The sequence below is a fragment of the Seriola aureovittata genome, chromosome 8 (genome assembly GCF_021018895.1).
Source record: "Seriola aureovittata isolate HTS-2021-v1 ecotype China chromosome 8, ASM2101889v1, whole genome shotgun sequence".
Taxonomy (NCBI): Eukaryota; Metazoa; Chordata; class Actinopteri; order Carangiformes; family Carangidae; genus Seriola; species Seriola aureovittata.
The window spans coordinates 8,760,689-8,787,989 of NC_079371.1; the positions used below are offsets into that span (position 1 = coordinate 8,760,689).

Genomic DNA, 27,301 nt, shown 5'->3' on the forward strand with positions numbered 1-27,301 from the left:
TACCCAATTTAAATCGTATTTTCCATAATCTAATCTTGTCTTGTCTTGTCTTGCCTTGTCAGTAAAGTCATCATGCTAACCACTCCTGTGAATCTCCCACACTGCGCTGTCTTCGGTATCTAACGCTCGTGGTTTCTTCCTCTGCTCTGAGCTCATCATGAAGTCAGGACGCAGCAGGGGAAATTGTCTCATCCCTTTAAAAATTAGTGACAAATTGAAACTTACCGTAACGACAGAAATACAAATGTAGCTCCAGTGAGAAAGCTCTTCTCTGACCTCAGAAAACTGACCCTTTGCACCACCACCACCACCACCACCCACTCCATTAGATAAAAAAGAAGAACTCATTTCAGCTGCTTGAGTGGGCAGTTGCACTTCAGTTTAATGATTTCTCAGTATTTAAACCATTCTAACTGTAACTGCCTCCCATGCCCACTAGTGTCAAGGCATGCAAGTCTTATAATGGATGTGTTACTGTGCTTCTAACATTTAACACTACTGCAGACCTTGAATAGGCCACCTACTGCTCTTACACTAGGTTCTCCTCTGCCTCCTGTGTTGATAAATTCTGAATCGCTTCGTGACCGTGATGAACAACCACCAACCAACCACTTTATGAAAAACTCTCTCAGAGGCCTGGATTTTGTTGTGAGGCAAGAAGAGTTTTATCAGCAGTGTGCAGAATATTCCTCAGTAACATTTACCCCCTTGTGCTATTTTTGTAAGGACACTGTTGAGCTTAACAGTGTTTTAAAGTAAAAAGAAACCCAAACCAAAACAAAACAAAAAGACCTTGTTCTGAAGCAATATAAATGAGAAGTGTCATATAACTAATTAAATTCAATACAAAATGTATTCATGCCTTAGGGGGCAATTTGATGCAAGCTGCAGAAATAACAACATAAAATCACAGCAAACAATTAATTCACACAATAAAAGACAATGTAAAAATGATAAATATATTCATGTAGAGATGACAAATGCTAAGATAAAAATGAAGTTAGCAGCCAATAAAGAGTTGCAAATAGTTGGAAACATCACGAACACTATCACACCATAGATGAGGTTCTAATAGCACTTACAAACATTGACTGTTTCCCACACTGTCATTCAGAACGTTTACACAGTCAGAGGAAGGTTAAAAACTGATGCTGTAACCTCCATCCCTGACTGGTTACAGCCAACAGTAAAGGTGTATATCTGACATGCAGATATATTTGATACTTCATGATACGATGAGATTCTGTCAGACTAAACCTGTTTCCTTGAGACCTACAGTATATAAAGGTTTTATTACAGTATTCAGTGAACAGACAAGTGGTAACTGTGATCAGCCACAGATACTGTGTGTGTGTGTGTGTGTGTGTGTGTGTGTGTGTGTGTACAGTCGAAGTCATGCTCAAATCACAACATATGTGACTCACTCATGCTGGGAGGCACATAGCTGTTGTTGGATCACAGAGGCATAGACGCATCAGATAAGGTACAGCTGTTTCATATGCCCTCACATTACACCTCAGTGCCCACACAGACATGCTTTTTATCTTCTGTGGCCATCACGTCCTCATATCGTACCTTGTTTTCTATCTTCCCGCCTTCTCGCTCTCTTACCCACTTTTTTTTTTTATTGTGATAAAATTTAATACATTTTTCCCACTGGGTCCAACCGTGCTCAACACTGACACACTCACAGCACCTTCAGGTGGTTTGGAAGAACGTGTTCAGAGAATGTAACGTGGAATTTCTCTTCAACAATACAACCGTACATTTTATGAGTGTAAGAACAAAAAAGAAAAAAGAACCCACCCCATTGGCTTTACTCCTTTACCTTTCTCCTTCCTGTCATCCTCTCCTTTCTCTTCCCCCTCGTAAAACGCCTCCACGCTTCATGCTTCCCTACCCACAATGCAGTGCAGTATGGCCGTTTGTTTGAATTATGACAACAGCGCCTTAGAGAGAGGTGAGAACATTGTGTCGGCTGCGCGCACACGCACACACCCGCACACACGAATAGAAGTTTCTGACCCGCACTGTTGTGTGTCTCTGTCATTGCAGATGCTTGCTGTCGGTTGTTTTTATGTTTACCACAATTCCAACAGCAGAGAGCTAGAGCCAGGTATATATCCAGCAAGTATGTGCATGTGGAAATATTCAAAAAAAGATGAATAATTAGCATCCTTAAGTGAAGGTAACACCCAGATCGAGTCATTTATCCCCCCACCAAGCATAACCTGCCTTTCCAGGAGTGGTGGGGAAGAAGAATGAAGACATGATATCCAGCTTCCTGAAATCAGATTCCCTTTTTTCTCTCCATGACGCCGACCCCCTACACACTTCCTTAAATGGCAGGATGCAGCTAATTCATTAAAGGTTGTAACCAGCTGATACAGAAGGGAGAAATGTCAATAGCTTTGTCTGAATTGTAACATATTTAGCGAGACAGCGTTCCCTCTAAGAGTTGCATTTTTCATCACAGTGATAGGATTTGCAATTCAGTTTTGATGTAACATTTGCTCAAACTCACATTCACAAAGTGCAGTGGTTAGTTTCAGCTATACACAGACAACAGTAAATTAGATTGTAGAGTTTTGCAGCGTCGCTTTTACTCAACTCCAACTTCAACATTAGGAAAATTTGTTTTCTTTCTCTTTTTGCTGTTTATTTTTGATGCCAATAGAGTTACAAAAATCAACTTCAGGCAAATTATTCGCTTTGACTAATTTTTAAAAAGAAGAGTTGGATGGAAAGCCACTTGGTATCCTTGACTGCATGTACCAATCTCAGTCTGGAACACGGTCAACAGAGGTGGACTTCTATTAATTATGTGGAAAACATGACATGGCTTCCTGTACCCTTGAACATCACTAAAAGCAGACTCGTCATTTGCAAGTCAAAACTAAACCCTTTATTGTACAAATCCTCATTTACTGCATTAAGGCCACATGAAGTGGCAGCCATTGCAGATGTCCATCCGCCCAGCATTAATCCTACATCGGCAGGGACCGCAGGTATCCAAGCGTTTGCTCTTGGAAATGAATCAACAGCACAGCATGCATTGATTGTCTCATTTATACGAATCACAATGTTCTATTTAGAGAGGAAGAGAACCAGGAGAGACAGGGAGGGAGTTATAAAGGCAGACAAAAAGATTTAAAGATTGTTAATGGTAGAGAAAGAGAGAGAGAGAGAGGTGAGTCGTCTCATCAGCTCTTCATTCTTCACATTCCCACCACTTCTGTCCTTGGTCCACTTACATCCCCTCACCCCTCCTTTGTTGTTCAGGCTTTTTCAGTTTTTGGCTTTTTCAATCTCCAACCTCCTGCTACTCTACTACTTTTCTGGTTCTCAGCTTTCCTCCCTCCTGCAGACCACCCCTTCTTTTTTATTTCTTTCATTTCCTCGCTCTTTCATTTTACCCAGTGTCTTTCTGCATTTCTCCTACCGTCTTTCCTCAGCCCTTCCCTCCAGTTTCGATCTATCTCCTATCATTCACCTTTTCTTGGAATCTTTTCTGCTGACTCCTTTCTCCCACTGTTCGTCTCTCATTCTCATTCCATTTTTTTTCTTTGCTCTCTCATTTTTCTCCTCAGTCCATTCATCTCCAGTATTTTTTTTTTGTTTGCTCATCTGTACATTGCTCATCATTCTCGGTGTATTTATGTATGTAAATGTGCAGTCAGACTGGTGATGACAAAAGACAAATGAAAGACAAAAAAATAGACAGATCCTTATATGAACTTGGATATAAAAGTTAAATGTTTTTCAGCTGTAAAATTGCCTTTGTGTTTAGTCTGTAGTTACTACTTGTCAACGACATTTAAAAAAAGACGATTACAGTCTAAGTAGAAAACTTTCAACCAATAATTAATATAATTAATAGCATAGCCCAAATTATTTATCTCCCACAATTGGCTCATACAGACAGACAGTTACAATATAACTGTGAAATAATATTAATGCAGACATTTTCTGGATATAAGATGAACGTTAGATGTGTTTCTGTCGTCTGTGTCAAGCAAACTGTATAAAACTGAAAGAGAATTTCAGGAATTTTGGAAATTTTCGCTTCACAATGGCATTTGACCAGAACATACAAAAATTTGCTATAGAAGTAGTGTCGTAACAAAAACACAAAATGTGTTTGGAAAATGTCTCCACTACAATTCATCGTGTACTTTCTTTAAGAAAGCACCAGGCAAAAAGGAAACCAGTTAGTACTTTCCACTAAAAATGTTGCTATTTCCATGAATTTTCGTATTTAATGAAGAATTATTTGTTTATATGAATTGGGTGGAAACCCCACTATACTCCATCCTGCTTCTCTTCCTCTGTCCTTTCATTAATTACTCAGTCAGTAGTTGTTGCTCACTGATGGCTTCATGAAGTGGCAGGGCTGCTCTGTGTGTGTGTGTGTGTGTGTGTGTGTGTGTGTGTGTGTGTGTGTGTGTGTGTGTGTGTGTGTGTGTGTGTGTGTGTGCGCGCGCACGCTCCAGATGGTAGCAGAGGGACGCATTGAATCAGTCTGCCAATAGGCCTTATGATAGACATGATTAAACGCACTAATTATATGGAAGGAAATTAAATTTTGGACCCCTGTTCTATCCCCCTGAAATAAACATCTGCGATCTGAACACAGGAAAGCACACACAAGGACTATGAATTCAACACAATGATACAAATACAGAGAACACACATACTCACACAGACACACTAAGTACATCCTCATCCCAGATTGATAGCAATCATGTCAGTGCTAATCAGGGTGCTTGGTGTACAAAGCTGTCAGAGGAATCCAATCATATCACAGATGATGGAATCGTTTACTGTGGATGAGGATGGAAGATGAATTGCATGGCCACCAATAATCCGCCAGTTATTCTCAATTCTGGGAAGAATTAAGATGTGACGTTTCTGGAGGATGGTGATAATATGTTCGCAAAATTATCGACACCCAGTCCTAGAGTTACATACAGTTCGAAGAGTTTTACAGAGCGGTGGGAATCCCCCATGCACCGCTCAGTAGAAGGCATCAAGAAGTCAAGAAGTGTCACTGAAGTAACGTGCTGGATATCGAGACTCGCATGATCAACTCTGCAATTTTGAATCCATCAGGTTCTCAGCTAAACAACCAAGTAGGTAGTTTTCAGCGTATCTTCCACAACAACTCAGTTCCAAAACTGACACACACGAGTGTTTTCTGATCTGCTACCTCTAGCGTTGAGGTTTTGTTAAATTTTAAGTGACTGAAAGAACATAGTTAGGGTAAGCAGACGATCATGGTCACAGTTAAAAGAAAGAAAATCTTGATGGATGGTAGAGGACAGGTGCGGACAGACACCCAACCAGTCCTCCCTACTGGGACGTTATATCAAGGTCAAGCTCCCTCCACCCCTCAGGTACGAGAGGTTATCTGGAAAATATAACCGTGGATCTTTTTAAGAATTTGAACATATGAGGAGGAGAGTCCACCATCTCACCACCCAACACTTTCTCCAGGCAATAACGTCAATATTGGACAATTCTGCTAAACCCTGGATTATATTGAGCAAAAAAGTTTTTAATGCCCACCTTCATTGCATCTACAGTAAGGTTAAGGTTCGGGAAAGCCTATGCTTACGTCAAATAAACGATGGCTAAGGTTTGAAATTAAACAACTAAAACACTTTATTAAGGTGAGGGTAAGATCATGGTTATGGTTTATTGAAAGGTGAACAATAATTGCGGGATTTCGAACCTCAATCTCCTGCATGAAAGCCAGATACACTGCGCACGTCTCCACCACCCAACCTCTACACCCTTATTTTTGGCTTTGCTACATAAACAATGTACTACTTCCTGCACTGAATACTAGTAATGGACACACATTGTGCGGTGCTAAATTGTCCAGTATGGATGCAATTTCCAGGAACTTTAATTGACCTCTTTGTTCTGTAGGATGAAGCAAGCTTAGTGTGTGTGTTACATAAACAGCCGTACTGAAAATAGAAAGGCTTCAATAACTAAAGTCAACTTTGGCAGTGCCATGCATCTCCATATGGCTGATCGGGCGCTGTGCCAGTTTGCCATCCTAAAAAAAACGAGTCTTTTAATTACATGAAACACAAATATGGCACATCCATATGCTGGTATTATCCCCAGACTGACTATATTTTAGAGTCCAGTCATTGAACAGATGCTCGTAGTCACAGCTCTCTTCCAACAAGTTGCCAAAAAAGAAAAAACAAATCTTAGATTTAAAACACAGCTTTTGACAAGAGTACAAACGCCATCAGAGGATTCTTTTACACCATTGTACAACAGACCACTTGTTTAGTACTCCACATTGATGATCCTTGTGATCTCTGCAAATTGTGCTCATTAAATCAAGCGTGGCATGGCAAGGTGGTAAACGGCTTATATCTCAATCACCTCTAAAATATAATTGAATTGAATCACAGCAGATCAACACGTCTCCTCAGTCTCTGGCATCCTTTGGAGGGCCAAAAATAATTATGTCGTGAGCCAAACCTGGCCTGTAGGCACAGAGTTGTTTGATATTTACTGTCTTCAGTCCAAAATGAATTGATGCCAACCATTAAACACCAGCAGCTGGTCAATATCATGTGGAAATACATGAAAAATTTGCTTTGCTGCGCTACACTGGGGACTGTTTTTCATGAACCTGTCATGCATGTCAGTGCTGTCTCCGGCATACGATTCAGACAAGCGTGATCACGATTTTTGTGGTTTTTCTTTTTTTTTTCAGTTTTGTCAACATGTAACTGTCATCGTCAGTGCTTTTCAGGAGCGGAAATAACTTCGATGAGATTCTGATGTTCACCTTTTTCCGATATGTTTTTCACATCTCACTTGTCTGAAGCCACAGCTTTGGCGCCTCTCTTTGACCAGCGGCCTCTTGAAATGCAGCTACATATTGAGGTGCGCTTGTGGTGCACCAGTCAATACACTTTCCAGACACTCTGAGGACTTACATATCCCTCAAATTGTTCTCACACACCCACACTAATATGCACATATAAAAAACAAACCAAAGAATATGTTTGCTCCTGAAGCCCAGATGCCATTTCTTTTGACCTACAGAGAAAACCCAGCTCCAGGTTTGGGAAGCACCTTCCTCAGGGTTAAGAGCTGACATGACTGATACAACAGGTGCTGCAGTGTGCCGAGAAAAAACACCAGGGCTATGTGGAGAAGAAGAAAAGGAGATTTAAAAGGTTGATAAAAGAAAACGGGGAGAAGAAATGGATTAGTGATGGACAGATGGAGTGTGAGAGGAGAAAGGGTGAAGGGGATTCAGAGATGAGAGGAGACGAGAGGGTACTAGAGGGAGAAAAAAATGGATTATGAATAGAGAGAGGGAGAAAACATGAACACTGGAGGAGATGGATGCTTGGAAACAAGGGGAGAAAAAAGAAAAGGAGAGGGTAGAAGTCAAAGAAAAAAAGGGATTAGGGATGGAGGGCTCCAGTGGAAGAGAAATGAGATGGAGAAGAGGACAAGGAGGAGAAGATTAAGGTGCAGTGATATGCTTTCATCTTCTAGTGTCTGGAGAGGAGGCAGTAACTAGTAACTAGCCATGCTGTGTGTGTGTGTGTGTGTGTGTGTGTGTGTGTGTGTGTGTGTTGTGTGTGTGTGTGTGTGTGTGTGTGTGTGTGTGTGTGTGTGTGCATTTCTAAGGATATTTGTGGTTGTGGGTCTTCATGATGTTCTGTTTGTGTTTTTTTCTGTAAGTGCTTATGTTTGGTTCTTTTCCTCTGTATGTGTGTGTACATGTCCACGTGTGTGTGTGTGTGTGTGTGTGTGTGTGTGTGTGTGTGAGACAAGCTAAATGCCACTCATCCTTCCTGGTTGAGTTACAAGAGGAAAAAACCAGAAGATACTTTTAAATGTCTGCCCTTTGTATCTTTCCGTCTGCAATACATTCATCTGCTCCTCCGCAGAAGAAGAGAGGGGGAGGAGGGACAGAGGGATGGATGGATGAGAAAGAAGGAGGGAGGGAGGGAGGAGCGAAGGTTTCAGGGTTGTTGGGTTCATGGATGGAGGGATGGATGGCGGCAAGGAGGGGGCTTGAATACCTAGAGCTGAGCAAATTAAAGTAAAAGCAAAGGATGGATGACGGAGGGGTACAGGGTGCATCTGGGAGTCCGGTGAACAAGACTACAAGCAAGCCAGGGAGGAGGGGGAGGTATAGAGAGAGAGATAGGGAGAGAGAGAGCGAGAGAGAGAAGAGTATGGAGGTAGAGAGAGAGAGAGGAAGAAAGGAGAAGGGGAAAGAGAGGCAGAGTCGTGACTGTAGGTTGATTTACGGAGGCTTTCCTTTTAATGAAATTGTTTCAGTGACAGAGCCGGTAAAAGGCCCTTAATGGATTGGCTGGCCTAATGTAATGAAATTACTCCCTCTTTCACTACAGAGAGAGAAAAAAAAGAATAAAAGAGGACATGGGGAGGAGGAGGAGGATGGGAGAGGAGGGGTGGGAGAGGAGAAAATGCAATTAATATTTACAGAACAGACAAGCAGGGTGGGCTTTAGTAGCTACGGCTCGCTCGCTCTCTTCCTCACTGGGTCTACCTCTCTCGTCCCTCTCTCTCCCGGTGGCCAGTGTACGCTGGGCGTACGGCAAGGGAGGGAGGTGATAGGCTGACGCCAGACAGGCCACTTCAGCGCACCGGTCTCCTCTCTCGCGTTCTCCTTTTCCTCTCCTCCTCTCCTCAGGGCTGGCCATATCACTGCTGAGGTGAGAGACTTAACCTTAGCTTGTGCGCTATCGTCTGGACTGGGTATCCCTAGAGTGTTTGTCTGTGTGTGTGTCAGTGTGTGTGGGAGACAGAGTTAATGCCGGTGCCTCCTACCTGCTACCTAAAGCCCACCACTGAGGTATCACCTCACACACACCCCCACGGGCACACTCTCATTCACGCAACCCATCTTTTGTTAGTCCCTCCCCCAGCTGAGCGGACCCTGACGACTTGCGCCTGACTCTCTCCTATCTCTGTCTCTCATCTGTGTGTGTGTGTGTGTGTGTGTGTGTGTTTGTCTGCGTGTGTGTTTGTGTGCATGGTGCAGGCAACTGGACAGCAACCACATCAGCTGCATCGAAGATGGAGCTTTCCGAGCGCTGCGCGATCTGGAGATTCTGTAAGTAGAGAAAAACCCTGGTTCTCTCACTCTGACTCCTCCATCTCTCTCCTCCTCCTCTGCCTCCTCCTCTCATCAGTCCCCTCTTCTCCTCTCTCCCTCTTTTCATGTGCTGTCTGTGAAGCAGGAATCTGTCCTGCGCTCTCCTCCTCTCGCTATCAGCTTTGTTTTCTGTTATTCTTTTTCTTCGTCCTTTTGTGCTTCCCTTTTCTTTCTCTCCGCTCTCCTCTCCTCTCCTCTCCCTTCTTTTCCTCTCTTACTTGCATGTCATCCCTCATTCTTTCCACTTGATCTACTTTTCTATCTTATCTTTCTATCTTTCTCGTCATACACATCTGCTGTTTGTCTTGAATACAAGAAAAGCTTCAACTTCAAGATGCTGTTGTTGAGTGCAGGTAGTTTCTTTCCATGTTTCTCTGTGTGAATTATCTTTAGCGATGTCCCTGTGTGTGTGTGTGTGTGTGTGTGTGTGTGTGTGTCTGTGTGTGTGTGTGTGTATGTGTGCATGCTGAGGTGTACATCTAAGTACTTGTGTGCATTGCTTGCAAAGATGAAGCGTAGTGTACCTGTTCACTCACCAGCAAATGTGTCGTCCTTGACTTACAATACACTGACGCACACACGCACGCATTCACGCACGCATGCACGCACGCACACAGAGTGAGGAGGGAAAAAAAGTGCATCTGCCACCTGCTGTGGTTTGCATTTTCTCTGCACCATGTGTGTTAATGCATGTGGGTGATTCCCTCTGCATATAGAAACACGTTAATACTCCAGTGTGTTTGCTTCCAGCTGTGTATGTGATTGTGTGTGTGTAGTTGAGTGTGTGTGTGTGTGTGTTGTGTGTGTGTGTGTGTGTGTGTGTGTGTGTGTGTGTGTGTGTGTGTGTGTGTGTCTGATCTGTCCACATTCTTAGAGCTGCTCATTTGTCACTATGCTCAGAGGTGTGACTGGCAACTGTGCGATGCTGGGCTGTGCTGGGAAAGGTGTCTACCTTCCCTACACTTGTATGCGTGTGCGGGTCATTGTGCACGAATATGTGTGTTTATGTGTATCTGTGGCGTGTGCATTTGTTCTTGCACAGAGGCAGATGTTATGCTTCATTGTGCATTGTGCATCTTAGCCTCAACTCAGCTGTCTATGAATATACTTCCCCAACATTTTTGTGATCAAATCCAGTACATGAAGGTTACAGTGAAAAAGCAGAAAGAAAAAGGTTAATGGATTTTTTTTTTTTTTTCTTTGGTAGGCAAAAGCATTGGTTCATTTGTCTGCAGGGTTGTTGGCAATGCAGTCATATTCTGCTGTGTGGTGCTGAGAGGTGAAAAGGTTAGTTGTAATGTTGCTGAATATGTTTATCAGAGGGTAAAACTGTATCACAAATGAGAGAGGCAGGACAGAGAAAGGACAAAGACAGACTGAGGGAGAACAGGAGATAAGAAGAGACAGCAGAGGAGAGGAAAAAATGATGAGAAAGAAGGAGAGCAGAATAAGAGGAAGAGAAGGTTGACATCGCTGTCCCAACTGCCGGTGTCCCCGTCCCCATTTACAGCGTTGTACAAATGCTGGTCGAGCAGTACAAGTGGACGTAGCTTAGGTTCATTGAGTGAGACCCAGAAGAACAGACTCATGATAGTTGTAATACAGTGTTAGAGTGGAAATTCGAAGTTGCTGACTATAATGGTTTGAAAACATTGTGATGATAATCAGATGCTTTTTGCATCAGTTAAGCAGTCTAAATGAATAATATAACTCTAATTGGTTGCCTCTGGAAGAAATCTGTCTCATTATCACATAAAGATCTACTATACCAAGAAACATTGTGGGAGACAGACTATTAAAAAACCAGAGAGCATACAAACCAGAGCTGTGTTCAGGCTACATGTGTTCTTTTGTTTTCTCACATGTACACATGTAGTAAAAACTACATCCTACTTATTGAAACCAAGGACCTCTGTGTAAAATGTATAATTTTATTTTACTAAATTTCTTGAAATCGTTCTTCTTCTTCTTTTTGAATGGGATCAAGGACAGTACTGAAAACAATTTCAGCCTGATTTTATACAGTAGCACACAGGTATTTGTGATGTAAAAGCTCATTGACGCTCCCAACAGCATCACATACATCTTGATGAGTATCCTGCTGTAGATGTGAGTGTTGGTGGTGCAGTGTGGTGCTGCCTGATGTCTTCACATGAATGATTAAAGAGAGCAGACGACACAGTGGAAAACGGTCAGTGCATGGCAGCTTACACTGTGGATCACTTTTTACTACAAATTTTAAATGTTTTGCATCAAGAAGGTATTATAGATATTTTTTGTCTTTTTAACATTTTATTTGATTTTTTCGTGTCTCCCTTTCTAGGTTTTATTTCCTTTTAGCAAAGTTAGCTTTTTTTTGATTCGCCAGCCACCCTTTTTTGCTCAGCTCACAATGGGAGTGATAGGGGGCAGATAGAGGGGGATCGGCAGCGCGAGATACAACATATTAGCAATTCATAAGACTCTGACAGCTGAGTGCTCGGCAGGATTTACAATTCACTGTAAATGCGCAGCCGTTCCCATTCACGGCAGACAGCATGACAGCACACAGTATATTCAGTGAATGTGACGTTTTAATAAAGGCAGGTGTGAGTGTGTGTTTGTGTGTCTGTCTGTCTGTCTGTTTGTGTGTGTTTGTGCGCACGCGCATGTGCACGTGTGCAAAGGGCATGAATGACAGTAAGCAATTCTGCCGCAGGACTGATCTTCATTTCGAGCATCTTAAAACACACACGTGCACGCATGCTCGCGCACAGATGTATATGCGTATTCACACATATGCGGACACACACATTGCACACAAAACACAGACGCAGACCCATCTGTTCAGTTCTTTGGGGTTCATTTTCATGACCATAGCAAAAAATGGGACGACAGAGGTAACAGTGATCGGAGGTCATGTGACTGCACCATCAGGTAGGTGTTTTTGTGTGTGCACACCTGTGCACACAAACTGTTGTACATGAATGTGTGTGTGTTTGAGTTCTGGTTTCTGTTTTAGGCTTATGTAAGGAGAACATTTTTTCAAAAGTGTCGCTCATGTTTGAGGGTGAAGATTTGGTTTTGGGGTTTAGGTTAGAATTCTTAGGTTTGACTCAAAGGTGGGGTTAGTATTGAAATGATGAGTCAATCAGTGGTCATGTCTCTCTATCAATATAAGTTTAACTTTAAGTGTTTGACTGTTGGTCTGATAAAATGTTGCTTTGGTCCGTGGGAATTCACTGGTATTTTCAGACATTTTATCGACAGTTAATCAGTTAAGTAAATGAATAATCAACAAATGAATTCATGAAAATAATCGTTTGGTGAAGCTTTAGTTAGGATGATAACTGGGATTAAGCATGTAGCTGTGTGATAGAGGTTAGACTTGCAGCTGGCAACTGAATTAAGTCAGTGCGGGTCCTCACAAATATAAAAGTCCATGTGTTTCCGCTGTGGCTGGACATGCGTGTGTGTGTGTGTGTCTGCCAATAACCTTGTGTGTTCTCCTGTGTGCCTTTGTGTCCATCTATACATCTGTGTGTGTGTGTGTGTGTGTGTGTGTGTGTGTGTGTGTGTGTGTGTTGTGTGTGTGTGTGTGTGTGTGTGTGCGTGTGTGTGCAACAGCTAATGCCTGATGGAGGTTTAAGATCAAGATAACTCCAAAAGATGTCTGTCTGCATGTGTGTGTGTGTGTGTGTGAATGTACTTTTACATATTTCCACATGACTGGTTGGAGATTGCATGTAGGCTGGCAGGCAAATGGATACATGTGTGCATGCATGTGCGTTTCCGCCATTTGTGTGTGTCGTGCTAATTGAAAGAAGCACGTCGCTGTGTGTGTGCCACTAACGAATCTCCACATTAATTAATCTAGTCATTTTTAATTAGCCGCTGTTTCTTGGTAGACTAGGTTTTATCTGAGCTGCTTAATATGTTTCGCAGCAGCAGCATTGACAAGTCAAAGCTGAATATTGGGGCGTCGGGCTCATTTTGAAAACGCTAAATGGATTTATAGTTTGTTAGTTTTATTAATCTTGTTGTAATTGTTCTGGAAATAAAGGGGAGTGATGGGGTGTTTTTTTGTTATTAAATTAGACAACATGTTAAAATGATGACAAATTTAAAAGGACTGTATAAAATATCTGACACATAACACAATGAAAGATTTTGTGTGTGTGTATCAGTGCGGTGAAAAGGAATAATCATTTATCTTTGTTGGACAAACTGAGATAGATTGATATTTACTAGGAATTCCTAATTTGAAAAAAATTTTCCACCATTAGAGCGCCTTCACGTGTCCTAAAGCATCACTCAGGAACGTATTAAATAAAATGTATACTGGTCACACTGAAGTGAAATGCCTGAAAGTCTTCCCGTTGATTCACGGGCGCTTGACAAAGAATTCATTTCTATTTTTTGAAGAAATGAACACTTTCCGTGAAGTTCAGGGTAAACCCGTTTGAATTGCTGTTAATCTTTATGACTCGGTGTGACAGAAGAGTTTCGCTTCCCGAAGAGGTTTAGGAAGAAAGACGGAAATTACCAAAGACACTTACATTCACCATTTCCTTTGATATCTGCTCCCTTTACTCATATGTCCTTAGATAGTCTCTTTCTCTCGCTTCCTCTTCCCTCTGCTCTCTCTTTCATGGCTGCCAGGATGAAAGTGGATGATCAGTGTTGTAAAAGCAAGGCAGTGCTGGGCTATGATTTATTTAGACCCAAAAGGACTGCAGTTACTACCATATCTTCTCTTCTTTTTTTTCTTTTTTTTTTTTGCCAGAAGAGGCAAGAGACCAGAGATGTTTCATGGGTGGAGGGTGTTCACAAAATGGAAAAGGGGAGAAGGAGGGATTTGAGGGGAGGGAAAGAAAGGAAAGAGTGTGGTATCGGTGTTGTAAAAGCAGCCTGTTTCCTGGACATCATTTATTCATCTGCAGTTGGACCTAAGGAGAGGGAGGGAGAAAGCAGGCGATACAGAGGGAGAGACAGCAAGAGAAGGAGGGAAATCCAGAAATATGGAGGCAGACGGAGGCAGAAGATAAAGAGATATAGGTGGAGAAGAGGAAAGATAAAAGGCAGGGAGAGAGAGAAGGAAAAGAGGAGGAGAAAGACACCAGAGCAGTAGACGGTTGCATAAAACAGACAGATATGAGACAGATATAAACAAGAGTGGACAACGGAGGCAGATGAAAACTTGTAATTTGTTGCAGATAGAAAATGAGACAAGGAGCAAGGAAAGTAGGACACAAAGGTGTAAAAGAGATGAAATAAGAGACAGAAAAGCAGGAAGAAACACTGATGTGACGTTAGCGGGTAAAAAAAAAAAAAAAAAGAGAACAGTGATTGAAAATAGATTGAAAGGATCAGAGGGAGGGAGCAGGGAAGCATTAATTATTGATGGAACAAATGTCTGACTGACTGACTCAATTTGGCCCTTTGTTGTTTCCAGACCACCAAGACTGTCAGATAGACTCAGAACAGCGTTTCTCAAAGTGAGGATGGAGTCCCCGACTGGGTAGCTGATGTGTTGATTTTCTGGATCCTTTAGTTTTAATGGCTCTGCTTGAAATGCAGATAAAAAATGCAGCATATGATTTATTTCAGTTGAAAGTTTGAGTGATATTCTTTAATTGCATATAAATATACGTTTTACCTCAAGTTGTTCTTTCTTGCCTGAAGTGCTCATAACTTCTGCTCATGTTTTTAATGTTGCGATTAGAGAGAACAAAAGCTGAATGTCAAACAGTGATTGTCGTCGGTGCATAAAAAGAAAACTTGGCTAACTAGTTTCAGTCGAACACTCACCTGTTAGTCTCAAAGTCACGCACTGAATCTGAATTTAGGCCTGAATACAACCTGTTATAAACCGTTGTCATCGTGTGGCTTTGAGTCCAAGTTGACCTCTGCTCCAGATCGCCTCTTCTCCCTCCTTAATATCCGTCCAGTCATTTTTGCACTGGCCTGTAATGAAGATAAACTCCAGTTCTGACGTGGTGAAAAATTAAAAAAGGAAATTAGCATGCTCTGGTGATTTTAGGTGAGCTTCCACTGCCTGAAGATTACAGTCTTGGAGTCTTTTTGGCGGCAGTTGCCAGTCGCTTTCTGAAATTAACTTTTTTTGGCTTGGCTCATATGCTAACAAAATATCACCTGCCAGGAGTCACTTTTGTGGCCAAAATAATGAGTTCACATATTTCACTGAAATACTTTAGCCCACCTGCTCTCTAGAACATCTACGTTTTGATAGAGGCAGAAAGTTACAGCTTTGTTGGGAGCCGTAGAAACAGGCAGAAACAAGAATGTGCCTGGTGGTCGCCGGGTGCACGGTGCACAGCAGGGATAAAGATCAACAGGCCAAGACCAGAGACTTTATATCACAGAGGTGTTCAAAGGTTACCGTTTTGAAACATAAGCCACTATAGTGGATGCACCATATTGATTCATTGACAGACGAACACAGCCAACATTTGTCATTTGCTGTTTGCAATTTCAAACCACGTAGTGGAATTTAATGCCACACACTGTGGGGAACTGAAGAAAACATTCTCATGCAGTATCTCTTAGCATCAAGCATCAAAGGTGCCCTTTCGCAGGGTTTCTGCTCTGCTGTGAGATCCAACTGAAAGGTGTGACTGATCAGACTAGTATCTCTTAGAATTACATTCATCTTCTGTGATTCTGCAGTGCACAATTCACGTGTATGCTCAGCGTCCGGCGCCAGCACAGGATTTAGTTTGCCCTTTATGTAGAGGAGAAAAGACTGGAGTTTGCATTCGGTCACAGACTGAAAATGAAATACAAGAAAAGTACTTGCGTGTTATTTTTTTTTTTAGCTCTTTAACTCCTAAGACTTATAATTCAAATCCTATCACCTGACAAGAATCTTGACAATGGACAAGTGTGTAAAATATTTCAGTGACATCTTTTAACATCCAATGACAGCAACCAAAACATTTCACCAATCTCAAATTATGGCTTCTGTTAGAAAACTAAACATTTGGTGAGTGTAAGGCTTTGGCAACTAAAACGCTTCGGTAATATTAGGGAAAGATCATTTTTACAGATCTGAAACCGTGTTAAAGCTGACAGCTCCTTCTGTACGGCAAGCAGACCCCTTCAAAAAAAAAAAAAAAAATGGCAACAACACAAGCTGCCTAATCCAGTGTTGTTCCTTTGTTTCATCAGACAAGTCAGTTCATGGACAAACCTCAGCCTGTGCTCTGTGATGCTCTTCCAGGAATTAGTAGCATTGATTACGTTATATGAAAACAGCTGTCGCATCAAAGGTGTCCACGCCGGCTTGATGATGGGACGCTGAAGTTCCTTTTTAAAGATCAAAAACAACAATGAAATCTTCTTTCTGTCATCTACACACACAGAGACGGACCCGAGCTTGACCCATTATCTTTCACTTAGAATCACAAACAGGCTGCAGGCCACGGTGGCCTTATCATATTTGTCATTAAACACCTATCAGAATCAATTACAGCTGCACAATATTTCTAAACAAGTGATTTTCCTAATGACGATTGTTATTGATGCATGACAGTGAACTTGGAAGTGTTGACATTAAACAAAAAGATTCATCTTAATTAGTTGACAGCCCTTTTCATCTCAGTACAAGCTTTTGAAGGCTTCAGATTTGGTGCTGCTGGAGTTTATAAACACATTTTGTCATTTTGAAGTGAATCCCATCGGCTGATTATTGAGGGCAACAACACTGGCGGCCTTTGGTATCTGTATCCATTACAAAGGTCAGGACCCAGAGCTGCAAGTCCTGATTACAGTTAATAAACACAATTGTCCCATTAATGCGCAACTGAGAAATTTACTCTAATTAATAAAGACAACAAATACAAAGTCCATTTTCTTCCTAATATTTGCATCTTCGCATTTGGATGGCCGAAGCTGTGATGTCGCCACAAACGCACCGAGGGAAACTGAAACATGACTTTCCTTTAATGCATGATTGAGAAGAGCACCATCAATGTTAAACTCAACAACCCCGCAGTCGGCTCTCCCGCTAACACTTTGATTCCACTTTTTTTTTTTTTTTTTTTTGAAAGCCTTTGATGGTCAGAGCTGTATGTGCTCAAACGTGTAGGGCCAATAAACACAGCAGAAGTGGAAATGTAATTATGTGATAAACACAGTCTTTATATTTGGCAGAGGAGCCGCTCGATCCACTTTGTTGGTTCGATTCCCGAGAATTCCTCGTCTCTGCAATCACGTCAGCGCAGATGGTAGGCATTCCTCCTGTAGCGACTAATGACTGTGTGTGTCAGCGTGCGTGAGTGTGTTTTTTACTCAGTGAGAGCTAATTTGATACTGAGTGCCAGTGTTGAACGCAGGCCAGCCTTCCTACACTGCACCCCGAAGTCTTTCCATATATTATTGTCTTCTAATGTATCAATGGGGATCAATGCAGAGCAGCAGGAAAAACTTCCTTTCATCCCCAAAATATGACGTTATACTTATGTGTCTTTAATTTGCCTTGTTTGATTAACTACATTAACCACATATTAACTACAGCAGTATATTCAGTCTTCCTTTGTGGTCTTGGAATTTTTAGCCACTAACCTATAAGCTAATTTCTATAACCTTTAGCTTCCAGTCGAGCTTTAATTGAACACTTCGTCAAAATTGGTTCTGTAGACCTTATCTTAATTTATTATTCTCCGTCCAGTTGCATTTGTCTGTAGTAGGGCAGCGTTTGCAGATTGATTGCATTCACAAGGGCCGACCAATCATTACTAATGCCCTGCAATGTCTCAATCAATAGTATATAATCTATTTGAAAACACTTACCAAATAGCTAACACCTAATTTGGAATTCCACTGTGTTTTAGCAAGTGTGTCTTTGAATGAGTTAATCCAGTTAGTGCATGTGTCTGCCAGGCCACATCAGAATAAATGATGGGTCCCTGTGTGATGATGAATGGTAATTTAGATTTAACATAACTGGACTAACGAGCGCGCTAATGACTCCAAAGCTAGTCTGGACAGCTCTCACCCGACTGGCTCACGCCTTGCATCCCAATGAGCTGGGGAAAGGGCACCCATACGCACACATACGCACGCACACACACACACACACACACTCACACACACAGAGAGGAAAAACATGCCCAAGTGTTTTAATAAATGCATGCATACACCATCAAAAATTCACAAATGGTTCTGGCAGGGAAGCACGCACGTACACAGCCGCGCGCACACACACACACACACACGAACACATCAGCGGTGGTTGTATTTGTGTGTGTGTGTGTGTGTGTGTGTGTGTTAATGTGTGGGTGGTGTGTGTATGCCTGTAAGAACTCCATGAGTAGTGGAGAGCAGTGGTGTCAAGCTAATATGAAGCTGATTAATTAATAATTATGCACAGGCCAGTTCTCAACCAGTTAAATTAGATGTGGTTTTCGTTCAATGATCTTTCAACTTGAGTTTTTTTTTTTTTTTTTTTTTTCTCTGCTGACAATGAAGATTAATGAAAATAGATGATAAGTACTTGATCATTTTCAGATATAAATAGAATTAATCAGTTTCATTTTTCAAAAGGGGTCTCTATATCTCAGTCAGAAAATGAAAAGTGGGTGAGTTTTCATATCTGAAAGCAGTTTATTTGTCAAAGTGATGGTAATATACTCTGTGTTCCACTTTCAGATTCTGCTTCAATTCAAAGTGAAGTTGTCTTTAAAACTAAGAGCTCCACCACTAGCTGTTTCCTCGGCCAGTGACATGACAATGACTTTATAACCGCAGACGTCACTCCTCCATCAGAGCCAAACTTTCTTCTTCGTGGAGTGACATGTTCAAATATGGGTTGTGACTTTATGACAGCGTTTGTACATTACCATTATGGATTTCTGAAGCCACTTATTGCCTTCGTGTGTATTCAGGCTCAATACATTCAATACCTTCAGAAATCTCATGTCCTCCCACGCAGTTCCTGAAAAAGCCAATAAGTGTCCATCAGCAATCACAACCCATTGAAGTGTCCTTTGTCCAGAAAACCAATTGTTACGTGGTTACTTACTGGAATTTTATTTTTAGCTGAATACCAATCATTGTGGCATGTTATAATAATGTTTTCAACTATTTCCTTGATGATAAAAAAGGCTGTTTGAAGCACAGTAGAAATACAATATGCTACATGTCATTAGTTCATCGCTTTTTCAATCTACATAGATTAAAATGCCTTTGAGAGTTCAGTGCAGAAACCACAGACATATTCTGCAGATTCGTGTTGAGACTACTTAGAAGCATAAAAAAAGCAAATGTGCTACAGATGAAAGTCTTAGTTGAGAGCAAAGCCTTTGCTAATAGCATCTTTTGCACGTACAGATAAAGGTGATGTTTTAGAAAAAAGCAAAAAAAAAAAAAAAAAAGAGGGAAGACTGTCTGATGTAGCCTTATTTGATTCCCTCCTGCAGGATGGCCCACCTTTCTGCTGATACCACAGAAAAATGACAGGGGGGGGGGGGCAGGGAAGGATTGAGCTTGAAAGACAGCAAGAGTGAATGAGAAGCCAGTCAGATTTCATGGCGATTTTGTCCACCGAATTCAAACAAATTCAATTTTTTAAGAAGCTGAGATGGTGACCAGGGCAGACAGGAAGTCAGCGTGTGACAAAGAGGGACAGGTGGAGAAAGAGAAGAGCGACATGGTTAGAAGAGTAGAAAGAGAGGACTCACACTGCTGTTACATGACATGCCCACATACAGGGGAAGAGTCCGCGGGTCTGAAAGGACTTTAAAGAGCAGTGGAACAGCTGCATATTTTATGATTGCTTTTCTCCGTGAAGCACAGCTTTCTGGATGAGGGTGTGCCGCTGAGAGAGCGAGGAGACGACAGAGCGAGAGAGATGGAGAGGATGGGGAAAGTGTGTGCATGTGTGTGACAGTCATAATTCATAAGGGGAGATGGACAGAGTTGCTCAGTGCACTGTAGCTCTGCAAGGTGACTTTCACTCAGCCTGTAACTCTCTCTCTCTCCCTCTCTCTCTCTCTCAAACACACACACATTTCACTCCTCTCTTCTTTATCTAAAGTGTCGTCCCTCTTGTCTTTTAGCTTTTTTACCAGTTTTTTCAGCTGCACTAGTTACCTCTTTGTCCAGGTAGCTCTCACTTCTCCTTGCTTACATCCCTTCTGTGCTTCTCCCCTCCTCTCTTATTCCCGTCACTCTGTTCTTCGCCTTTCTCCTCCTCTCGCCTTTTCCTCTTTCATCTCTTTTTTAGCGTGATTACAAAATCTGCTGCTGCGGGAATGAAAGTGATTTAAAACTCTATGTGAGCCAATAGGCGTCAAACTAGACTCTGACATCATCTATTGGAGTGAGTTCAGTGATCATTCAACCGAGCACTGAGACCAGAGTAACCTTTTCTATATCAAGGGAGAAGAACAGCAAGAAAAATAGAATGACGTGTATCAAGCTTGTAAGCTGGAGGCAGTCGATTGTATTTCCACCCACTGAACTGTCGACTTCTTAGCCTCACTTCCATCAGGCCTCCCTTACTCCTCAAACTATTTATTTTTTTGCTACATGCTAAAGATTAAAAATAGACTTAAAAAAAAAAAAAAGAAGTGGTGGAATGGGAATGAATGTTACCATTACTTTTTAATGATGTTTCCAACTTCACTGTAATAAGAAAGTAATCTCATAGACACACGAGTAGTTTACAAAGTTCACAAAGTAGTTTACTGCCACATTAAATTGCTTACACTTGGCCAGCTGTGCACGCTACATGAGAATGATGAAAATTCAATATACAAAATTGAGATGAACAAGAGACTCTTCTTATACAGGCATAAACTGAAATAAATCAAATCAGAGACAGAAATAATAGAGATGTAGTCATTAAATTCAATATTTTCAAGTCTAAAAATGTCCTTTCTTGTGTATTATATCAATAATTTTTCCCTTTTATATTCTAGAAAATCGATAACCTTTAGTGGTGACCTCATCATGTACCGGGCGGTGCATAAAATGTCATAAAAAAACATGTGAGAGGAGGAGTATATAAAATGTCAACCAATAACTTGGACTCAAACAGATATGATCCTTCAAATAAAACCACCTTCGTCTGCCTAAATTATCTAAAATCTACATCTATCCATGTGCAACATATTTATATGCTGCATTGTGAAAGTAAAATCATTAGTTTATCATTTATTCCTTCAATGTTTCTATGCTTTGACGAAAGTCACTGAGGGATATTAAGTGAAATCAGATGCTCTGTATAAAGGTTAGAAAAAGAAAAAAAAAAACACATTATTTTTTGTTTCTTAGTGAATAACCCAAATCATACGTATGAAAACTTAGATTGCAATGGTTTTTCGAAATCAGTGTAAACAAACCTTTCATAGTTTCCACATGAATGTAAAGCCTATGTCATTCCTTCAGCTCATTGTCAGTATCTCAGTCATTCAATCGTATGTAAAAGAGTAAAAAAAAGTCAGAAAAAATGTTTCTCAAAATGCATCTTAAACCACAGCAATCAAAGTTTTTACAAATCCATTTATGGGAGACTGAGTTTCCCCTCACTGCAGCTGCTGACAGAATAAAAACAGCAGAATTTAACAACCATCAAGACAATATGGGTCCAACCGAAAGCTAGATTTGCTGTTAAGTTTCTGTTGTCTTCTATTATTGTGAAGAAATATGTAGAAAAGACAAAGAGTTGTCTGTTTGCCCTAATAATAATTAGTATGTTGAAATACCCACAGTTTTGTGTGTGTAGATGTGTGCACTACATTTGCTTGACGTGTAATTTAAGCTCACAGACTCACGATGATGCCAGGTAGGGTAGTTGTTTGTGCAGTTGTCCAGTACAACTGTCAAACTTAAACAAGGGTTCGGGGGTTGAGAAAACTCTGTGTCGGCCGTGTGAGCGCATGCGTGTTCGTGTGCGTGTGTTTGTGCGTGTGTGCTTCCCCTACATGTCAGACAATCCCCAGTGCAGTTGGTGTGTGGCCAGCCTGAGCCACCCCCAGTAACGATTGCATTCCTGTGGTCGCGTCCTGCATCCAGATCTGTCTTATATCCCCGACGCGTGGGCGCTGGATCGAAGCCCCTGAAACAAACCTTTCTTGAACCTTAATTTTAGTAACACAAAGGCTGTGTGTGTGTGTGTGTGTGTGTGTGTGTGTGTGTGTGTGTGTGTGTGTGTGTGTGTGTGTGTGTGTGTGCGCGTGTGTCTGGATGTAAGTGCATACTATGAAGGTCTCTGAGAAACCAAATTCACTTTCAGTGGAAGCTTGCTTTTAAGTGCCTTTGTCAATACTTGTCCATGTGTGCTCCCTATACGTTCGACCACATCGTCCTGTATGTGTGTACGGACATGTGTATCTGCCCGTGCGTGTGTGCACGTAGGGGTCAGAAGAGAACAGAGCAGTGCAGCTTTCTGCTGTTCAGTGATTTTGGTTTGGCTGGCCTTTTGGCTTCTGTTTGAGTCAGCGGGCTCAGCAGAGCCATCACACCCTGGCAACAACCAGCGCCCTGGCAAAAACAGAGGGCCTGACCTTAAAGAGCGAGGGAGAGAAAGAGAGAGGGATGAGGAAGTGTGGGAAAGAGAGAGAAAAAGCCAGAGAGACAGAAAACAAGATGGAGGGTCAAAGAGAAAATTAGAGGGAGGGTCAGTCGCAAGCAGAAAAATAAAAGTTTAGAAACTACTGTGTAAAAATTGCTGGAAGGGTTAGTGAGGAAAGAGGGAGGGAGAGAGAGAGGAGAAGAAAAATATTCCTGGGGAGAACAGCTGAGATAAATGTGTAAGGTAACTACTGTCTTTGTAATAATGACAGTGGTTTTAGATATATTTGTTTGGGATTTAGAGAAAGTAGTTGTGGTGAGAACACAGGGGGGGTGGGGGTGGGGTAAGGAGAAGCAGGGCCTAAAAAAAAGAGATAAAGAGAAACTGACAGTCGACTGTTTCCACTGGAATAATGATAAAGCACTTCAGAGTTTGCTGGTTTGGAGAGAGGCACGAGGAGGAAGGGTCAGAGGGGTTGGAGGAGGAAAAAAAAAAAAGATAGAGAGAGTGGGAGAGAAAAGATGTGAAAGGAAAGGAGGTGGAGGTGATAAAGAGGGAAGAGACATGTCACGCAGAGTGAGAGAGGAAGGGAAGAAAGTGAAGAGAAAGACTGATATACAGCCGTTGGATAGAGGCGGGAGGGAGTAGTGACAGCGATTAGAACAGCTTTGAGAGTAACAGCCAAAGAGATCATAAACTGCACCGACACTGTTACAAATGTAGGATAGAGTTACACGTCATCTTTTGATTCTGTCTAAAATTGATGACAAGGCTCTCTGGGGGATTTTCCACCACTGAGCACAAAATATTTTCTACAGTTTGATTCTTTATTTTCATTTTCTGCTAACTACTTCTAACTAAAAGCCTACTGTGTGCCCCATTAATACTGTGTGTGTGCCCACACACACTTTAGTTTTCTTTGGTGTGGAAATACTTTGAGTTGATATGTCCAAAAACGTTTTAACCACATGTGTTTTCTATTTTAGGCCATTTTGGCAATTTCTTCAAGTGCTGCTGAACTGTTACTTTTTATTTCATGAACTGAAAAAAATAGAAATACAAAAACTTAACAGTAATTGCGGCATTGTGTGGAGCTACGCTTTGGTTTTGCTGATATTTTTCACTGAATATAAATGTAATGTTTCCTGTGGCACTGTCTGCTACACAAACTCAGTGAATAATATGAACACTTTACTAAATGGTTGACAAGGTGCTTTTTTGATAAAATGCTGCTCCTTTTATCCTCCAAATACACCTTTTGGTGATTGTGGCCAATTTTAACTTCATCTGTCCGCAGCACATGTTTCCACCAGAGGGTAAATCTTCCTGTAGGTCCTTCGCAGTCATATGGAGCTTTTACTTTGCCTGTAGCCCAGACAGAACGCACTTCTTGGGCTTCCAGATCTTCTCTTGACTTCCACAGTTAACTGCCATTTCTTTGACGTTTTGGAGAGTGGAAATTTCAAACTGGAAGTGATATCTTATTATAGCCTCCTTTGCTTTGTAGGCACATAGGCATATAGGACCATAATGCACTCTTTCTAATAATTATAAAAGCCTAGCCATCCCATAATCAATGTGAATGAACAAAATCTTGGTTGGCAAATTTTGTGGCCTCTTGTGTAACCACCATCATATCGGCTGACCCTACTGCCAGCTTCCACCACACAATAGCAGGCCAAAGATGAAACTGTAATGTCCATTCTCACGGATTCATAAAGATAGATATAGAGTATTATATGTGTAATGTACAGAGTTGTATGTCATCTTGGCCGAAATGTTCTAACACGAGTTTGTGCTCTGTCAAAAGCTTCTTTCCTTCTTCTGTAATAAAGAGCAGATAAACGAAGGCGGGAGTATCAACTAAAGCTCAACTCAGACCATGCTGCAGTGGAGGGGGGGGTGCCAACAAACCTAAACAGCCGTGCAGGTAACACATTAAGTCGGTAGCAGACGGCTCACACAGAGGGAGGAGGTGGGTAACAGAGAGCTTATGCAGAGTCGGGGACAGCGTCAGATATCGGAAGAGCTCGGTGCCGGCAGTCTGACCCACACACAATTCATCACATCCCACTGTGCGGCAGGACAGGAAGGAGGAGGAGAGAGGGTGATGAAGCGAGTGGAGGAGGAGGAGGAGGAGAGAGAGAGAGAGAGAGAGAGAAAAGCGATTTAAGGTGGAAATCAAGCAGAGCTAAAAGACAATTGAGAGAAGATAAGAGGACAGCAAGAGAAAGGAGAGTCAAAGCAGAGAGGCAATCTGCAGTCTAATTTATTCTCGTTTAAGGTGTAATGGTCTCATCAGGAGATTGTTATGTACATCTCTCTTTTTGTCTGTTGTCACCCTTTTCCCCAATCTCTCTCTCTCTCTCTCTCTCTCTCGCCCTCCCTCTCTCCCTCCCTCTCATATACATACACAGCCTCCTGCCAAACCAAGAGGCTGTATGCATCCCTGTTTACTTAGTGTCAGTTAATTTGATTAAAATCTCATCAGACTGTGGTTTTAGCTTTTGTAACTTTACTCCACAGTCAGGCTTTCATCTACACCCCGCTTCAAAGAGCGTCAATGTTTCACAGAGACACCTTTGTGTTTCAAGTTTGAATCTATCTAACTCTTGGCATTTTGCTGGATATAGTTTCTTTCATTGTCCTTCAGGCAGTCTTGAAAAGCTTGCAGCGCTCAGCATACTGGTCTCAGTGAGAAACAATGCAAACAGCCATTATTCATTTAACTGAAGCGCCAATACAGAAACCTTTACTTGCCTCCATTGGTGCAGCCATATTTTCAGCAGAAGAATAAGAGACCAAATTGTAGAATGTCGAGGTTTCACTCATGAAATTGTTTCTGTGAGGGAGAAAAGTAAAATGATAAATCATATGCTCACTATGTCATAAATATCATTTTAAATGAGGCACGGCAAAAGATTTCGTCAGAAAATACTTTAACTACTGATTATCTCAATCTTTTAGTGTGTTTTTCGGTTTTGGTTGTAAACAGTTGAGCTTTCCCAGGGTGGTTTCCAACGGCAACCCTCTGGAAATGCCAATTTTCTCGGAGATGAGAGGAGTAAATTACGCGACTTTCGTTGTACAAACACTTGAGAGTTTATTAAACCAGCCCGATCACACACACCCTCATACACACATATATGTATGGAACAGCTCAGAAAGGAGCACAAAAATTCACACACACATACACGCAAACAAAACGCACTCACTCATAGACGATTTAACACGAGGCTGCCAGGGTAAAGCATTAAAGCAGGCATTAAACCCCGTGGGAAAGTTCAAATATGAGACAATTCAACCACTAAAAGCCCTTAACTCTTCTACCTAAAGGCCCTTAAAGCCTGTGTGCAGACCTCATAGACCTTTATAGCTCAGTGTTAAAGTCAACAGGGTCAAAAATCACTTCAACTTACAAGCTGAAATCTCCTGATCAAAAGAGACACACACTGAATGAAGGACAGGCACATTCATTCGCGTATTCTTTCTCTGTCTCATAGCCTCACCAACCTCCCACACATTCACACACACACACACACACACACACACACACAAACACACACACGTACACACTAACAGACACATACACTTGTAAACTCAAGCTTTCATTCACACAAAGTTACATCCTTGAAAACCCTTTGTTTGTCCTTGCCCACCGAACATACCTACTAACACACGCACCTACACCCTCCAACAGACACACACACACACACACACACACACACACACACACACACACACACACCTGCGTGTACAGAAGCACGGCATTGGGCTGCGCCACTATGTGACTCTCGGATGACTGATTACTCCAAGGGTGGGTGAGTCTCACTGTCTGACTCAGCGAGACAGAATACAGCTCTCCTGCCCCCAACATATACACACAAGCACACGCATACAAGCACACACACATACTTGCTTATCTCCAAGTCTCCTATAGAAAGGTGTCTCCCCTCCCCCATGTCTCTAGTGGTGAAGGAGTGAATAGAAAGAGTGAATAGGTTAAATGCTCGTGTTACCGCTTTGACTGAGAGAGTGACACACATTTCGGGGGCTCTCCTAGTTGCCCTCTCGCTCTAGTGAGAGCGTAAATGTTAAGGTGTGAAGGGGTTAAACAAAGGAGTGATTGAAGGAGTGAAGTGTCCGTGCGTTTCCTTTTGCCTCCTCTCCTAAAGTTGTAATGAGGCCCCGGGGAAGATGCTGAGGGCTCTTCACACAACTCAAAGACTCTTTCAGGCCTTTCCATAGTTGGCCCCTTTTCAGCATCTGTGTGGGAAAGCTCTCAGAGAAATAAATTCCTATCAGAACTATGTTAGCATTAAGGGTAAATTATAAAGTAGTAATGATCTGTAATGTTGCTAATAATTACTTGTCTACTTAGTACCGCTGATTAATATATGCAACAGTTATTCACCTATAGCCAGTTTATGAAAGCTCTTCCATTTTACATTGTGCAACAAATGGTATATTTTGTATATGCAACTACCACCTTGGTTGAGTGCTGAGAAGAAGAAATGCGTTATGCTGTTGTTATGCGAGTTAGTTCAGTTTCACACTGAAGTTTGGCCCCTACATGAATAGTCATTGACATTTTGGGAAATACA

General features: G+C 41.7%; 1 protein-coding gene across 3 annotated transcripts in view; it reads left to right on the forward strand.

Annotated features, from left to right (window-relative positions):
- slit3 (slit homolog 3 (Drosophila)) overlaps positions 1–27,301 on the forward strand; it is a 244,940-nt gene that overhangs the window by 136,557 nt on the left and 81,082 nt on the right. Inside the window, exons 1-2 of one of the 3 annotated variants that reach the window (XM_056383621.1) lie at positions 8,550–8,735; positions 9,065–9,136. Coding sequence is in view for 1 of the 3 variants with exons in the window: in XM_056383620.1 (XP_056239595.1) it covers positions 9,065–9,136 (72 nt within the window). In the remaining 2 variants the exon portion in view is untranslated. Of the gene's footprint in view, positions 1–8,549; positions 8,736–8,762; positions 8,876–9,064; positions 9,137–27,301 lie in introns of those variants that run through there. The other 2 variants (XM_056383622.1, XM_056383620.1) reach the window with 2 other exon arrangements.